Source organism: Triticum aestivum, chromosome 2D (genome assembly GCF_018294505.1).
Source record: "Triticum aestivum cultivar Chinese Spring chromosome 2D, IWGSC CS RefSeq v2.1, whole genome shotgun sequence".
NCBI classification, from domain to species: Eukaryota; Viridiplantae; Streptophyta; class Magnoliopsida; order Poales; family Poaceae; genus Triticum; species Triticum aestivum.
In genome coordinates this window covers 53,849,905-53,868,602 of record NC_057799.1, presented here as the reverse complement: position 1 = coordinate 53,868,602, position 18,698 = coordinate 53,849,905, and the positions used below count along the sequence as shown (strand labels likewise).

The 18,698-nt window shown below is 42.5% G+C and overlaps 1 protein-coding gene across 1 annotated transcript; it reads left to right on the top strand.

The window, feature by feature from the left end:
- The first annotated feature begins 319 nt into the window (after positions 1-319).
- On the top strand, positions 320-3,122 carry LOC123051516 (uncharacterized). Its single transcript, XM_044474406.1, has 2 exons — positions 320-1,898; positions 2,793-3,122. Exons 1-2 carry the CDS (start codon positions 509-511, stop codon positions 2,921-2,923), a joined length of 1,521 nt encoding a protein of 506 aa, XP_044330341.1. The 5' UTR covers positions 320-508; the 3' UTR covers positions 2,924-3,122.
- Positions 3,123-18,698: the final 15,576 nt, after the last annotated feature.

The window sequence follows — 18,698 nt, the reverse complement described above, 5'->3', positions numbered from 1 at the left end:
ATCAGAGTTCTCCACTCGCCAAGCAAAAAAAGGTCAAACTTAGCACTGTCGATTTTGTACGGACGGACGCGGTGATCCGTGCAGCGACGGTAGTTAGATAATTGTTTTTTCGTCATTAATAAATTATATAAAGGTAATAAAGAAAAAGAAAAATTAGTGGGACTGCAGCGCAGGTGGGGGGCTAGGGTTTGAAGCCATCACAAAGAAGAGCCGTAGATAGACGGGGCAAGCCATCCAACGGCCAGGGTGGAGAGGAGAAGCATTCGGTCGCTAGATATTTCCGCCTCCACCCACCGCCTCCGCCAGCATCCTCTGTCACTCTACTCTGCTTTTGCTTCTGTAGTTCTTCCTCCTCCGCTTCTGTTCCCTTCCAGAATCGAAGAGATGAGATCAATCTCAATCCGTCTCCGCCTCCGTCTCCTACTGCGCAATCCGTGTCAGTCTTCCAGTACCAACTCCACCGCAGCTCCGATAAATACTAGTAGCGGTAGTGTTAGATCCCATCGAGATGTCAGACGACGGTTTTCTTGAATCTTTGTTCGGCAAGTTCTATCACGACGAGTCCCTGCGTCCTCCGCCGGAAAGCGGCGATGGGGAAGCCGAGGATGATTCCTGGGACTGGCATGAAGCCCTCGTCGACAACGCCGCCTACATGATCTACGAGCGTAACCACACCACTGCCCAGTGTCCCGTCTCCAGGAAAGTAAGGGGCGGCGGTGTCAAGCAGGATTTTCTGCAGGTCACTTTCTGCCTCTCCCAACCACCTCATATTTCATACTTCTGCATGTCCTACACAAGCAGGGACCCCAGCCAGTTCCGCTGCGAGCCTACCATCTTCGCAACGGAGGGTAACCTCGCCGTCATCGGCCTGATACACAACTGGACCCTGCAGAACTCCCCAAGCTGCGTCTATTTCGTTTACCGCGCCCCAATCCTTGGCAGTCAGTTTCCTCAGCTCACACTGCTTCCGCACCCCCCCAGCGAGGTGTTTCCGGAGCAGTATGAATCTGAATGCCAATTGGGTCATAACGAAATTGGCATCCTGCGCTACCGGTCCAATAGCGCCAGCAAGCATCTCCCTTTCACACCGCCCACCCCCACCCTCTCTCACAACCCTGCCCCCGCCCTTTCCCGCCGTCGCAAATCCCACACCACCGGCGACGACTATGATGCCTACAAGATCGCAACGCTTTGCTATTATGGTACTAATCAGTACGTTCTCTACATCTACGATTCCGTCGCTGACGCTTGGAGCCGCACACCCACGGCCTTTCCACGGCCGCAGGACGCTCCCCCCGAGCATCTCTGCAACAGGGTCATCACCGTAGGAGGCGCCATGGGCTGGGTCGACCTCTGGCATGGCATACTCCTTTGTGACGTGCATGTCCCCTCTCCTGCTGAGGAGGAGGAATCCCCCGGCCCTAGGCTGCTCCACTACGTACCGCTGCCGGAGCCAATGCAGCCGGACAACGACCTCCGTCTTCATGGCTTCTCCTCCTTCTTCCGGGACATCGCCGTGGTGAATGGTCGGATCAAGTTCGTCGACCTTCAGCTCCATGCCAGCCCGGGCTCGCGCACCCCGAATGGTTGGACGGCCGTCACATGGAGCATGGCGCCTGGTGATTCGGGTTTCAGCAAGGACGGAGAACTTAATTCCTGTGATTTGGTCAACCCCATGGAGCCGTCCCTGTTTGTTGCTCACCCCACGCTCAGCTCCCATCATGATGGTGTTCTCTACCTGATGACCAAGGCCAGCATGGATGATAGTGTGTCACAGGTGATTGCTGTTAACATGAAGAACAAGGAGATAGAGCGAACCGCAAAATACACCACACACAGAGAAGCTTGTATGGACTTTGCGTACACGCGCGCAATCATCTCTAACTTTCTCGCTCCAGGTACCTCTACCTTTTCACCACTCTCTGATAAGATGCACATTTTTCAACTTGATTTCAAACTGCTAGCGATAGTGAGGATGCTGTTTACCATAGTTAATCTAAGGTCTATTAAATGCAAGTTCATCTAATATGGCTTTGTAGGTTTAAACGTTGTAATTTCTACTGCCTAGAAATCTGTGTTAGTTACCATTGAGAAATGAAATTTGTTGTTTATAAGTCTCCATATCTCGCTAGCTGCAGGTTGATTTTTCAACTTGATTTCAAACTGCTAGCGGTAGTGAGAATGATGTGTTACCATAGTTAATGTGAGGTCTATTGAATGCAACTTCATCTAATATGGCTTTGTAGGTTTAAACGTTGTGATTTCTACTGCCTAGAAATCTGTGTTACCATTGAGAAATGAAATTTGTTGTTTTTAAGTCTCCATATCTCGCTAGCTGCAGGATGAGTGTTGATTTTTCAACTTGATTTCAAACTGCTAGCGGTAGTGAGAATGATGTGTTACCATAGTTAATGTGAGGTCTATTGGATGCAACTTCATATAATGTCTTCTAAGTACTCTCTCCGTTCCTAAATACAAGTCTTTTTAGAGATTTCAATGCAGACTACATACGGATGTATATAGACGTACTTAGTGTGTAGGTTCACTCATTTTGCTCCATATGTAGTCCGTAGTGGAATCTTTAGGAAGACTTATATTTAGAAACGGAGGGAGTATAAATGTTGTGATTTTTGGACTCCTATCTACTCCCAAGAATTAAATCTATGTCAATCATTGAGAAGTGAAATTTGTTGGTTATAAGTCTCTACGTTGCACTAGCAGGCTGAGTGTTGACTGTTTTATTTTTAGACTCGTCTTTTCCAAACTAATACATGGGGCTTTGGTTTTGTCAGATTCGAAGGGCACCACAAAGCGACCAGGGTCGGTGTTGCAGGGATCCTTTCGGAAGAAGCTGCCTGTGATCAATCCCAGCACCCATCTTCCTACGATGGGTGATGAAGGGGATGCTATGGACTTGGAATGATGTTGGGTTAACATGGTCACCGTTGTCAGGGGTTATTTGCAATTCTTTTCATGGCCAATTGAGTATGTTGGATATTAGGACACAATTAATAGTTTCAAACTTTGCTGGGATGCCTGTTTGCCCAATCTATGATCATTGGTTCTGCAATGTAATGCTATATACATCTACTAGGTTAATTATTTGCCTGCTTATTCATCTAGTACTAGGTTAATTATTTGCCTGCTTATTCAGTGTATAAGCCGACAAATCCTTTTTTGACCATCACTCCTGGGCTGTTTGGGAGGACAAACACCCGTACGCACGACGTATGAGCTGCACAATGCGGGTCCTCGCGATCTGGGTGTGAAAAACTCCAAGTAGGATTGAGACGATGCAAGCCTGTCAAGCTGTTGCAAAATTGAGTGGTCGGATTCCATAGTGCAAATATGCTGAACACTCCTAATATTAAGTGCAAATATGCCGAACTCTCGTGCGCGGAAACATATGCAAATATGCCGAACTCTCGTATGCGGAAACATATTGACAAATCTTAAGTGCAAATCTTACAAGGAGGATCCTGAACAGAAATATAGAAATGCAATTGCGTCCAAGACAGCTTCCATCCGGATTGAACCTCGCCGTCGCCGGGGACGCATCATTTGGGACAACGAAATCGCCATAGCTGCAGCGCCTACTGACCATGGCCTCCGAGCAGAGTCTGGAACTGCCTCCCAATAGGCATACAAGCCGGGAGGAATAGGGTTGGCTGCCTTCCAGAAGAAGCAGAGGGAGGCCATTGAAGACCGGCAGCCACTCTGGCGCCGTAGCTCCACCAAGAAACCTCTGCCGATGAGCACCGACCAGATCTGCACAACGAGGATGACTACTCCATCCATGCCCTTCATCCACCACCATGGTGGCCTGAAGAAACAAGCACAAGCAGCAGGTCCTCCTCCAGACTAGGGAAGACCTCGAGCTTATTAAGGAGGGATAGCCCACGCCGGTTTTTTGTTGTTGTTGAAAGGAACACCAAATGCATTCCATTATATAATAGTACAGGGCAAATCGCCCTTTACATAGTCCAGCACAAAGTCTGGGAGTTGGCCCAGCCAAGTCTCACACACATCAACTCCAAGATGAGCTCCATATGCAGCTAAAACATGTGCCACCCTATTACAATCCCGAGGGCAAGACACAACACTACTAACAGAAAACCCCACATGCATTTGGAATTTGATGCTCCTGATAATAGCTCCTAAATTCGCTAGATCATAATTTTTAGAGTTTACTGCCCTCATCAGCTGCTTGCCTGCTTGGAGTCAGTTTCAAACAAAACCTTATCACATCCTATATTAATAGATATTTTTATAGCATACAACAAAGCCAAAGCTTCCGCGTGCAGAACATCTGAGATATGCGCCAGTTTGCCCGCCACTGCAGCCATCGCTCTGCCTTGGTCATCTCTGATGATGAATCCCCAGCCGCCGGAGTTGGTTTCCCTGTGAAAAGTTGCATCAGTATTAATCTTGAGAAAACCATTTGGCGGCCGAGACCATTTTTGTTCCAGCTGCTGCTTTTGCCCTTTAGTATTCTTATTGCTCTTCATTACACTTGATACATGATAATTAATACAAGAGCAAACATCCTCACGCGAGAAAGAAGTTTCACCCGAGTTTGCCTTATTGCGTATATGCCACCACTGCCAAAGAAGCAAACATATTTTTATTTTAACGTCCTCTTCAAGATTAAGAATTTGTTCTATGGTGCTTAAGACACTAGTACAGCCAACCAAAAGTAGTCTAACATGCTCCAGATTTAATCTCCTCCACACCTCCTTAACTTTCTTACACATAAAAAAGCAATGTCCTCCCACTTTTTCACATCTAAAGCATAAAGGACATCGAGTATCTACCTCCATACCTCTGCTTTGTAGCTTTGCTCGTACTGGTATGCTGTTTGTAGATAAACGCCATAAAAAGTGAAGCACTTTATTTGGGAGGCGAAGCGACCATAGTTTTTGCCAATCAAACTCGTCGTGTGATACGTCTCTAACGTATCTATAATTTTTGATTATTCCATGCTGTTTTATTATCAATCTTGGATGTTTTATAATCATTATATAGTCATTTTATATCTTTTTTGGTACTAACCTATTGACATAGTGCCAAGTGCCAGTTGCTGTTTTCTGCATGTTTTTTACATCGCAGGAAATCAATATCAGAAGGAGTCCAAATGCCACGCCAATTTACGATGATTTTTTATGGGCCAGAAGGAACACAACGGGCCCTGGTTGCACCTGGGGGGAGTCCCGAGGAGGGGACAACCCACCAGGGCGCGCCAGGAGGTCCAGGCGCGCCCTGGTGGGTTGTGCCCACCTCGGGTGCGCCCTGGACCGACTCTTTGCTCTATAAATACCCCAATATTCCAGAAACCCTAGAGGAGTCGACGAAATTTTCATCCAGCCGCCGCAGAGTCCAGAACCACGAGATCCAATCTAGACACCATCACGGAGGGGTTCACCACTTCCATTGGTGCCTCTCCAATGATGCGTGAGTAGTTCTTTGTAGACCTTGGGGTCCGTAGTTAGTAGCTAGATGGCTTCCTCTCTCTCTTGATTATCAATACAATGATCTCTTGGAGATCCATATGATGTAAGTCTTTTGGCGGTGTGTTTGTTAGGATCTGATGAACTTCGAGTTTATGATCAGTTATATCTTTTTGTATCCATGAAAGTTATTTGAGTTCTTTGATCTCTTATATGCATGATCTCTTATAGCCTCGTATTTCTTCTCCGATATTTGGGTTTTGTTCGGCCAACTTGATCTATTTATCTTGCAATGGGAAGAGGTGCCCGGTAGTGGGTTCGATCTTGCGATGCTTGATCCCAGTGACAGAAAGGGAAGCGACACGTATGTATCGTTGCAATTAAGGATAAAAAGACGGGATCCATATCTGCCGCAATAGATAAATGGATCTTGTCTACATCATGTCATCCTTCTTATTGCATTACTCTGTTTTTCCATGAACTTAATACACTAGATGCATGCTGGATAGCGGTCGATGTGTGGAGTAATAGTAGTAGATGCAGGCAGGAGTCGGTCTACTAATCTTGGACATGATGCCTATGTAATGATCATTGCCTGGATATCGTCATGATTATTTGAAGTTCTATCAATTGCCCAACAGTAATTTGTTTACCCACCATTTGCTATTTTTCTCGAGAGAAGCCACTAGTGAAACCTACGGCCCCCGGGTCTTCTTTCTCATATATTTGCCTTGCGATCTACTTTTTCCTTGCGTTTATTTTCAGATCTATTAAACCAAAAAAATACAAAAATACCTTGCTGTAATTTATTGTTCCACGATCTATTTATCCTATCTACAAATTTACCTCACGTCATTTGCCTATCTTGAGGCACCGTACCCCGAAAGGGATTGACAACCCCTTTAACACGTCGGGTTGCGAGGTGTTGTTATTTGTGTGCAGGGGTTGTTTACGTTGTGTTGCTTGGTTCTCCTACTGGTTCGATAACCTTGGTTTCATATCTGAGGGAAATACCTACCACCGCTGTGCTGCATCATCCCTTCCTCTTTGGGGAAATACCGACGTAGCTTCAAGCGACATCAAAAGGAATTTTTGGCGCCGTTGCCGGGGAGGATCTTCAGCATAACCAGGTTCCTAATCACAAATCTCATCTCCTTTCAATTTACATTATTTGCCTCTCATTTTCCTATCCCCCACTTCACAAAAATTTGCCGTTTTATTTGCCTCTTTTTTTCCGTTCGCCGTTTTCTTGCCGGATCTGTTTCTGCGTGCATCCTTGTTTGGCGGTATGGATAGTTCTTCCTCTATTGCTTGCACTTCCGAGGACGAGGTCCTCAACTTTAAACAAAGGGAAGGAGAAAATTTAAAAGATGCTTGGTATAGAATTTGCAATGCTCATAATAGATCTATCCGTAAGAAATCTACCGTTGTGCTTTTGTGTTGTTTTTATGTTGGCATCACCACTTGGTATAGATTCGTCCTTGATACGATTACCGGTGGAAATTTCTTAACGAGTCCTCCTTTTGATGCTCTTAATGCTATGGGAAATTTAGTAGGCTCACCACCTCTTATGGTTAATGAAACAATTTTGACTCTTGAGCATGTTATGGAAAGACTGATGCTATTGAAAAGAAAATGCTCACCGAAGATCATATGGAAATTATATACAAAAAGATGTATAATTTTGCTACTAATCTTGGGTCAAAAGCGGGCGATATTTTTAAGTTGTTAAAAGAGAGAGGGTACCTTAATCCATGAAAGAACAGAAGAAAGTCCGTCTCGGATCGATAAATTGGAAGAAATCTTTAGTAATCTAAGCATGGCTTTTACTACCACTAAAATTGTTGAGGAAACTCCCGTAAAGAGTAAGAAATCTAGAAACAAGGGTGCATCTTCTAGTAATAATGATAAAGGAGACCTTAAGATGATTAGCATCCATCCGGATTTTGTTGAAGTGATAAGAGATCCTTTTTGTAAGAATGAAATGTTTAAATTTACTCCGAGGAGTATTGCTATTGAAGGTCTTTATGCCAAATCTTTGAAGGTTTCTAAGTGTTTGATTGAAGAGTTGGACAAGGATGACAAAACTTAGATCCTTGCTTTATCCCTAGCTAAGGGCGTAAAACGATAGCGCTTGTTGGGAGGCAACCCAATGAATAAAATTTATTTTTGCTTTTTGCTTTCTATTCTTGAGTGTTAGCACAATTATGCTACTGTTATGATTGTGTTTTTTGTGTTTTAATTAGTGTTTGTGCCAAGTAAAGCCTTTAGGATCTTCCGGGGTGATAGTTGTTTGATCTTGCTGAAAAAGACAGAAACTTTGTGCTCACGAAAATAATTACCATAAATCACAGAAAAGAGCTTTCCCTAATTCTTTTTGCAGAAGATTAATATACAAATTATGCTGGTCATCCTAATTTGGTAGAATTTTTGGAGTTACAGAAGTATTCGGAAGTTCCAGATTACTACAGACTGTTCTATTTTGACAGATTCTGTTTTCTTTGTGTTGTGTGCTTATTTTGATGGCTCTATGGTTTTCTTTGATGAGTTTTTTCCATAGAAAAGTTGGAATACAGTAGATATAATACAAAAACAAAATAAGAATTGGTTTGACACATCACTTATAGTAGTGGTTTGCTTTCTTTTACTAACGGATCTCACAAGGGTTTTGTTGAGTTTTGTGTGATTGAAGTTTTCAAGTTTTGGGTTATCTTATGATGGATGAAAGAAGGATAGAAGAGCCTAAGCTTGGGGATGCCCCGGCATCCCAAGCTATTATCCAAGAATGAGCAACCAACTAAGCTTGGGGATGCCCCCGAGTGGCATCCCCTCTTTCTTCTAACGACCATCGGTATTTTACTCGAGGCTATATTTTTATTCGTTACATGATATGTGTTTTGCTTGGAGCGTCTTGTATGATATGTGTCTTTGCTTGTTTTATTTTATGTTTTAAGTCATCAATCCTTGCTGGACACACCTATTTGAGAGAGCCAAAATTATGCCATGACTTGTTAGAATTGCTCTCTATGCTTCACTTAAATTTTTATGAGCAATGGACTTGCTCTAGTGCTTCACTTATATCTTTTTGAGCACGGTGTGCTTAGTATTTTTGAAGAAATGCTCTCTTGCTTCACTTAGATTTATTTGAGAGTTAGTAAAATTTTGAAGAAATTCTCTCTTGCTTCACTTAAATTATTTTGAGAGAAAGAAAATATGTTATGCTCATGATCTTCACTTATATTTGTTTGAGCTTATGAAAAGCAACACATGAAAATTAGTCCCAAAGTGATAGATATCCAAGAAGGATAAAGAAAGAAAAAATATATGTCATGAAGATCATTGCATAAAACAAACTTGATTCTTAGTAATAGTTTTGAGATATGATGATGTGATATGTGAGTTATGTTGATGAGTAATTGTGCTCTAGTAAGAATATTGGTGTTAAGGTTTGTGATTCCCTATGCATGCACGAAAGTCAATAATCATGCAATGAAAATTATATCCTACTTGTGGTGCATTATTCGGTGTTAATTATGCTTAATGCTTGCTTATGAGATTATTCGTTTCTTGGTTGGTCGCTTCTCAATCTTTTTGCTAGCCTTCATTTTGCACCAAGTATGACCTCTACTTGTGCATCCAAAATCCTTTAAACCAGTTTTGCCACATGAGTCCACTATATCTACCTATATGCGGTATTCTTTGCCGTTCTAAGCAAATTTGCATGTGCCATCTCTAATTTTCAAAATGAACTTCTCTTTTGTGTGTTTGTTTCGCTCGCGGAACGGTAACGGGTAGCTAATATTTTCCATGCTAGATGTGTTATTCTCACGATGAGTGTTTATTCACTTGTCATTGCACGAGAGTAAGGCAAAGGTTTTAGGGATGCCCAGTCCCGAAATGCAAAAATGAATTTACTTTATGTTGTCAAATAATAAATTTCTTGGAAAGTGTTGGTATGGAAGGCACCCGTGGATACGGCTAGCCATGGAAAGTGAAAGTTATGGTGGAAAAAGGAATAAAACTTTATTTTCTGTTTGGGAACCGCCTATGATATATCTAGCATGGAAAGTGTTGGGATGCTCCAAGTCGTTTTCGTTGGTGGGATGGATGCACCTCCCAAAATGTTTTTATCTCTATTTTTTCGCTTTGAGCTCTGGCACCTCTACAAATCCCTACTTCCCTCCGCGAAGGGCCTTTCTTGTAATTTATGCAATTTTTATTTTTTGAGTCTCCATCCTCTCTTATAAAAGCACCAACTAGGGGACAATATGATCGTACTTAAGTATTGGGTGTAGCTAATATTCGAGTGTGTTTCATGAATGGATCAATGTTTGAGCATGATGGGCTAGGGACAACTTCTTTTAGCATTTATATTTTGAGAGACATGGTTGCTTGTTGATATGCTTGAGTATCTAAATTATTATGTCAAAACTAGACTATTGCTTTAAATCACATAAAAGTCCAAATGTCCATGCTATGAAGAAAAGAATATGATATGACATGATAAACAGCACTCCACATAAAAAAATTTGTTTTATCACTTACCTACTCGAGGACGAGCAGGAGTTAAGCTTGCGGATGCTGAGACATCTCCAACGTATCTATAATTTTTGATTATTCCATGCTGTTTTATTATCAATCTTGGATGTTTTATAATCATTATATAGTCATTTTATATCATTTTTTGGTACTAACCTATTGACATAGTGCCAAGTGTCAGTTGCTGTTTTCTGCATGTTTTTTACATCGCAGGAAATCAATATCAGAAGGAGTCCAAAGTGCCACGCCAATTTATGATGATTTTTTATGGGCCAGAAGGAACACAACGGGCCCTGGTTGCACCTAGGGGAGTCCCGAGGAGGGGACAACCCACCAAGGCGCGCCAGGAGGCCCAGGCGCGCCCTGGTGGGTTGTGCCCACCTCGGGTGCCCCCTGGACCGACTCTTTGCTCTATAAATACCCCAATATTCCAGAAACCCTAGAGGAGTCGACGAAATTTTCATCCAGCCGCCGCAGAGTCCAGAACCACGAGATCCAATCTAGACACCATCACGGAGGGGTTCACCACTTCCATTGGTGCCTCTCCGATGATGCGTGAGTAGTTCTTTGTAGACCTTGGGGTCTGTAGTTAGTAGCTAGATGGCTTCCTATCTCTTTCTTGATTATCAATACAATGATCTCTTGGAGATCCATATGATGTAAGTCTTTTGACGGTGTGTTTGTTGGGATCTGATGAACTTCGAGTTTATGATCAGTTATATCTTTTTATATCCATGAAAGTTATTTGAGTTCTTTGATCTCTTATATGCGTGATCTCTTATAGCCTCGTATTTCTTCTCCGATATTTGGGTTTTGTTTGGCCAACTTGATCTATTTATCTTGCAATGGGAAGAGGTGCCCGGTAGTGGGTTTGATCTTACGGTGCTTGATCCCAGTGACAGAAAGGGAACCGACACATATGTATCGTTGCTACTAAGGATAAAGAGACGGGATCCATATCTGCCGCAATAGATAAACGGATCTTGTCTACATCATGTCATCGTTCTTATTGCATTACTCCGTTTTTCCATGAACTTAATACACTAGATGCATGCTGGATAGCGGTCGATGTGTGGAGTAATAGTAGTAGATGCAGGCAGGAGTCGGTCTACTAATCTTGGACGTGATGCCTATGTAATGATCATTGCCTGGATATCATCATGATTAACTGAAGTTCTATCAATTGCCCAACAGTAATTTGTTTACCCACTGTTTGCTATTTTTCTCGAGAGAAGCCACTAGTGAAACCTACGGCCCCCGGGTCTTCTTTCTCATATATTTGCCTTGCGATCTACTTTTTCCTTGCGTTTATTTTCAGATCTATTAAACCAAAAAATACAAAAATACCTTGCTGCAATTTATTTGTTCTGCGATCTATTTATCCTATCTACAAATTTACCTCACGTCCTTTGCCTATCTTGAGGCACCGTACCCCGAAAGGGATTGACAACCCCTTTAACACGTCGGGTTGCGAGGTGTTGTTATTTGTGTGCCGGGGTTGTTTACGTTGTGTTGCTTGGTTCTCCTACTGGTTCGATAACCTTGGTTTCGTATCTGAGGGAAATACCTACCACCGCTGTGCTGCATCATCCCTTCCTCTTTGGGGAAATAACGACGTAGCTTCAAGCGACATCATCGTGTTCCTCATCTGCACTTGAGGTGGAAGTTAAGCCTGTACTAGATTCTCGAGCAACAGTATCAACTGCTACTCTATAAGCAGATTTAACAGAAAAGGTACCTCTTTTGTCGAAGTGCCATGCTATAAAATCATCAATATGTTCTTGAATTGGAATTTGAAATATGATTCTTGCATTTTCTGGAATAAAGGTTTGCTTCACCAAATCCTCATCCCATCATAGGATTAATCAACTCATTCACTTTAGTGATCACATTATTTCCTTTGTGGCTGATAACCTTTCTTGTTGTTCCTTGGGATCCAAGGTTCACTCCATATATTAATATGCCCCGCGCTGGGCCGGCCCATATAGGAGTTTTTTCTTCTGTGTTTTTAATCACCAAAAAAGCGAATAAGGAGTACTTGTTGCGAAGATCACTTCAACTTCCCCAGGTTGCAACAAGTGGTGCGCTGCATGTGTGCCACTTGTCGCAACTTGGGAGTTTTCCCTTTTTTCGTAGATTCATTTATTCAAAATGTTTTATCTCTTAAACTGTGCATCCAAATCTCGAACCGCTTTCGCTGTTGGATTCCCCGCGTCGAGATCTTCAAAACTAGATCCATGTTGATAGGTTTTGACGAACTTTTTTTCACGAAAAAAATCGGACAAAAAAACGAACCGGGAGCACGGGTTTTTTCCCTTTTCGAAAGAGGCATGCCCGTGCCTCTGAGAAAATCATAACCGTGCCTCTCGCGGAATCAAAACTATGACTCTCGCGAAAGGAAAAAAGAAAGAGAAAACGTGTTTTTTTTGTTTCCGAGGAGGCACGGCCGTGAGTCTCGCGAAAGCACAACCGTGCCTCTCGCGGAAGCAAAACCGTGACTCGCGAAAGAAAAAAAAACAGAAAACACGTTTTTTTCCGTTTCCGAGGAGGCACGGCCGTGACTCTCGCAAAAGCACAACCGTGCCTTTCGCGGAGGCAAAACCGTGACTCTCGCGAAAAAAATCAGAAAACGCGTTTTTTCCATTTCTAAGAGGCACGGCTGTGACTCTCGCGAAAGCACAACGTGCCTCTCGCGGAAGCAAAACCGTGAGTCTCACGAAAGGAAAAAAACAGAAAACGCGTTTTTTTTCCGTTTGCGAGAGGCATGGCCGTGACTCCCGCGAAAGCAAAACCGTGACTCTCGTGAAAGGAAAAAACGCCTTTTTTGCGCAATTTTTTTCGGTTTTTTTGTCAAAAAGCTAGGGATGACCGGTGGAAAATGAAAAACGTTGAAAAAACCCCGGGAAAACCCATTTTAAAAGCCAAAAACGCGTGCGAAAAAAAAACAAAATCCGGAGGTAGCGCCTAGAGCGCGACACGTGGCGAATGGTTGAGAGCTCCCCCAAAAATGTGTGAACGCATTTTTTTTCCGTTTGCGAGAGGCATGGCCGTGACTCCCGCGAAAGCAAAACCGTGACTCTCGTGAAAGGAAAAAAACGCCTTTTTTGCGCAATTTTTTTCGGTTTTTTTTTGTCAAAAAGCTAGGGATGACCGGTGGAAAATGAAAAACGTCGAAAAAACCCCGGGAAAACCCGTTTTAAAAGCCAAAAACGCGTGCGAAAAAAAACAAAATCCAAAGGTAGCGCCTAGAGCGCGACACGTGGCGAATGGTTGAGAGCTCCCCAAAAAATGTGTGCGCTGTCGTTGATTTGAACCAGCAACCTCCCACTTCAGTAGATACTAGTGCAACCACCGCGCCAATCACTCGGATGTGGTTAATTAGAACCTTTCCTTCCCCTTATTCTTTCCGTTCCGTTTCTTCTTCCTTTTTCCATTTTATTTCGTTTTGCTTTTTCCTTTTTGTTTTCTATTTTTCTTTTTTCTTCTTCATGGGACAATAAATTATCTTGCACATACATGAACTTTTTCGTCAAATCGATGAACTTATTTTGGAATTAGTTGAACTTTTTCAAATTCAATGAACTTTTTTTCAAATTGATGAACTATTTTTTCAAATATTTGTGTAGTTTTTTAAATCCATTAACTTTTTTTTTCATTTTTCTGATGAACTGTTTTCAAATCGGTGAACATTTTTTTCAAATCCACTGAACTTTTTTCAAAATCAATGATTTTTTTAGGATTCGATAAACTTTTTATAATTGTGTTGAACTTTTCTCAGATTCGATGAACTTTTTTCAATTATGATGAACTTTTCTCAAATTTGATGAACTTTTTTCTGATTCGATGAACTTTCTTCAAATTCAATGAACTTTTTCCAAATTCGATGAACTTTTATCAAATTTGATGAACTTTTTTCAAAATTAATGATTTATTTTCAATTATTTTGAACTTTTTTCAAATCTGATGAACTTCTTTTAGAATTTGTGTTTTTTTTCGAAAATTCATTAAATTTGAAGAAAAATCATCAACAAATGGAAAAAGTTCATCGATTTGGAAAGAGTTCACGAATATGAAAAAAAATCATCAAGTAAGGAAGAATAAAAAACCAGAAAACTAAAAATGAAATAAAGAAAAAAGCAAAGAAGGGAAAGGAAGGAAAGAATGTAAAGGAAGGAAAGAAGGGAAAGGAAGGAAAGAAGGAAAATAAGGGTAAGGAAGGAAAGAAGGGAAAGGAAGGCAAGAAGGTAAAGGAAGGAAGAAATAATATAAAAAGGAAACAAACATGGCACAAAGCATGAGGTCGCAGGTTCGATACATTCACTTGCGCAAACTTTTTCCCTTAATTCCCTTTTGCGCGCGCGCCCGTTTTGGGCCGGCCCAAGAGCGCAGCTGCGTGGGCGCCAAAACTCCTAGTTGGCGCTCAAGGCGCTCCCGAAAAAATAGCGTAAATTAAAGCTACCGCGAGGATTCGATCTAGCGGTGTCCACGTCGGGCGCGTGTTGCCTAACCACTGTACTAAACAAGGTCTAGTGAATCATTAGGGCGCAAACCTCTTAAGAAGTAAGTATAGCCACACTATTTACTGCATATACAAATTAGGAAAACATGATTTTTGCAAAAAAAAGTGTGAATTTTTTTTGAAAGTTCGCAGATTTCAAAACAAACCATGAATCAAAAAAGAGTTCACGAATTCAACGAATTTCCAAGAATTTGGAAAAAGTTCATGATTTTGAAAAATATATATTCAATTTTAAAAAAAAGTTCATCGATTTTACAGAAAGTTCAATCATTTTTAAAAAGTTCATCAATTTTGGAAAAATGTTCATCAGATGGAAAACAGTTCATCAATTTTCAAAAAAAGTTCATCGTTTTTGAAAAAAGTTCATCGATTTTCAAAAAAGTTCATGGGTTTTGAAAAAAGTTCATTGAATTTTTAAAAGTTCATCGATACGAAAAAAGTTCATCGAAAAATGAAAAATGTAAAAAAATGAAAAAGTTCATCGAAAAATCAAGTTCACAAAAATGTTCATCAACTTGAAAAATAAGTTCAAAACATTTAATTGTTTTCATCGATTTGAAAAATAAGGAAGAAGAATTTTTTTGAAAAAAAAGGAACGGAAATATATAAGTAATAAAAGAATGCGAAAGATGACAAAGTTGGATTAGGTTGTGTGGTCCAATGGTTAACTCGGTGCGCCTTAGTACGGGAGGTCTCGGGATCGAGCCATCCCGCACCCAATTCTTTTGCATTTCCGACGTGGCGTGACATGCAGTCAACTCAGACTCTTTTGTATAGATTTGTCCACGCACATCAAGTTTAGTGGCTTGTTTGAGCCATTTTGCAAATCTGCGTATGAAACTATACCAGCGGCGCAAGTTCATGTACTGTACATGTAATTAACTCTAAAATGAATTTTAAACGTCAACTAATTTAGCTCATTGATGGGATTTATGAATTTTACAATAAACAATATGTTTAACTCCGCCTATGTTGTCTCAACATAGCCAGTACCAAGCCCGGGTAAAGGAGGAGGGTCCAATGGTTAACTCGGTGCGCCTTAGTACGGGAGGTCTCGGGATCGAGCCATCCCGCACCCAATTCTTTTGCATTTCCGACGTGGCGTGACATGCTGTCAACTCAGACTCTTTTGTATAGATTTGTTCACGCACATCAAGTTTAGTGGCCTGTTTGAGCCATTTTGCATATCTGCGTATGAAACTATACCAGCGGCGCAAGTTCATGTACTGTACATGTAATTAACTCTAAAATGAATTTTAAACGTCAACTAATTTAGCTCATTGATGGGATTTATGAATTTTACAATAAACAATATGTTTAACTCCGCCTATGTTGTCTCAACATAGCCAGTACCAAGCCCGGGTAAAGGAGGAGGGTCCAATGGTTAACTCGGTGCGCCTTAGTACGGGAGGTCTCGGGATCGAGCCATCCCGCACCCAATTCTTTTGCATTTCCGACGTGGCGTGACATGCTGTCAACTCAGACTCTTTTGTATAGATTTGTTCACGCACATCAAGTTTAGTGGCCTGTTTGAGCCATTTTGCATATCTGCGTATGAAACTATACCAGCGGCGCAAGTTCATGTACTGTACATGTAATTAACTCTAAAATGAATTTTAAATGTCAACTAATTTAGCTCATTGATGGGATTTATGAATTTTAAAATAAACAATATGTTTAACTCCGCCTATATTGTCTCAACATAGCCAGTACCAAGCCCGGGTAAAGGAGGAGGGTTATGATAGGCTTGGCGAGCCAGCGTGAAAACTCAACCACTCTTATGGGAGATTGTCGTGGATTTAACACGGCAGATGTCCTAGTGAAATAACTTAGGTGTGGAGCCATCGCACTAGGTTAGCTTAAAGGGGTTAAACGGGATAAAGGACACAAGGAGTTTACCCAGGTTCACCCCCTCTCGACGAGGTAAAATCCTACGTCTTGCTTCTGGTTGTATTGCTTGGGTTTCGATTACCAGGTAGCGAATACGCTTGACCTAGTTCTCAATTGTTTGTTTCTTAGTCTTAACCCACCGCTAGGTCACTGAGGGAGTCCTGGATTAGGGGGTCCTCGGACAGCCGAACTATATACTTTGGCCGGACTGTTGGACTATGAAGATACAAGATTGAAGACTTCATCCCGTGTCCGGATGGGACTCTCCTTGGCGTGGAAGGCAAGCTTGGCAATTCGGATATGTAGATCTCCTCCCTTGTAACCGACTCTGTGTAACCCTAGCCCCCTCCGGTGTCTATATAAACCGGAGGGTTTAGTCCGTAGGATAACAACAATCATAATCATAGGCTAGCTTCTAGGTTTAGCCTCTACAATCTCGTGATAGATCAACTCTTGTAATACTCATATCATTAAGATCAATCAAGCAGGAAGTAGGGTATTACCTCCATCGAGAGGGCCCGAACCTGGGTAAACATTGTATCCCCCGCCTCCTGTTACCATCCGCCTTAGATGCACAGTTCGGGACCCCCTACCCGAGATCCGCCGGTTTTGACACCGATATTCGTGCTTTCATTGAGAGTTCCACTGTGCCGTCACCATAAAGGCTTGATGGCTCCTTCGAACATCGACAACGATGCGATCCGGGGTCAGGTTTTCCTCCCCGGACAGATCTTCGTATTCGGCGGCTTCGTACTGCGGGCCAACTCGCTTGGCCATCTGGAGCAGATCGAAAGGTACGCCCCTGGCCATCAGGTCACGTTTGGAAGCTTAAACTATACTTCCGACATCCGCGGAGACTTGTGAAGGAAATATGCCCTAGAGGCAATAATAAAGTATTATTTATTTCCTTGTATCATGATAAATGTTTATTATTCATGCTAGAATTGTATTAACCGGAAACATAATACATGTGTGAATATATAGACAAACAGAGTGTCACTAGTATGCCTGTACTTGACTAGGTCGTTAATCAAAGATGGTTATGTTTCCTAGCCATAGACATAAGTTGTCATTTGATTAACGAGATCACCTCATTAGGAGAATGACGTGATTGACTTGACCCATTCCGTTAGCTTAGCACTCGATCGTTTAGTATGTTGCTATTGCTTTCTTCATGACTTATACATGTTCCTATGACTATGAGATTATGCAACTCCCGTTTACCGGAGGAACACTTTGTGTGCTACCAAACGTCACAACGTAAATGGGTGATTATAAAGGTGCTCTACAGGTGTCTCCAAAGGTACTTGTTGGGTTGGCGTATTTCGAGATTAGGATTTGTCACTCCAATTGTCGGAGAGGTATCTCTGGGCCCACTCGGTAATGCACATCACTATAAGCCTTGCAAGCATTGTGACTAATGAGTTAGTTGCGGGATGATGTGTTACGGAACGAGTAAAGAGACTTGCCGGTAACGAGATTGAACTAGGTATCGAGATACCGACGATCAAATCTCGGGCAAGTAACATACCGGTGATAAAGGGAACAACGTATGTTGTTATGCGGTCTGACCGATAAAGATCTTCGTAGAATATGTGGGAGCCAATATGGGCATCCAGGTCCCGCTATTGGTTATTGACCGGAGACGTGTCTCGGTCATGTCTACATAGTTCTCGAACCCGTAGGGTCCGCACGCTTAACGTTACGATGACAGTTTTATTGAGTTTTGATGTACCGAAGGAGTTCGGAGTCACGGATGAGACTGGGGATATGACAAGGAGTCTCGAAATGGTCGAGACGTAAAAATCGATATATTGGACGACTATATTCGGACTTCGGAAAGGTTCCGAGTGATTCGGGTATTTTTCGGAGTACCGGAGAGTTACGGGAATTCGTATTGGGCCTTAATGGGCCATACGGGAAAGGAGAGAAAGACCCCAAAGGGTGGCCGCACCCCTCCCCATGGGCTAGTCCGAATTGGACTAGGGAGGGGGGGCGCCCCCTTCCTTCTTTCTCCTCCCCCTTCCCTTCTCCTACTCCCACAAGGAAAGGAGGAGTCCTACTCCCGGTGGGAGTAGGACTCCCCCCTTTGGCGCGCCTCTCCCCTTGGCCGGCTGCCTCCCCCTTGCTCCTTTATATACGGGGGCAGGGGGGCACCCCATAGACACAACAATTGATCTATTGATCTCTTAGCCGTGTGCGGTGCCCTCCTCCACCAAATTACACCTCGATAATATCGTTGCGGAGCTTAGGCGAAGCCCTGCGTCGGTAGAACATCATCATCATCACCACGCCGTCGTGCT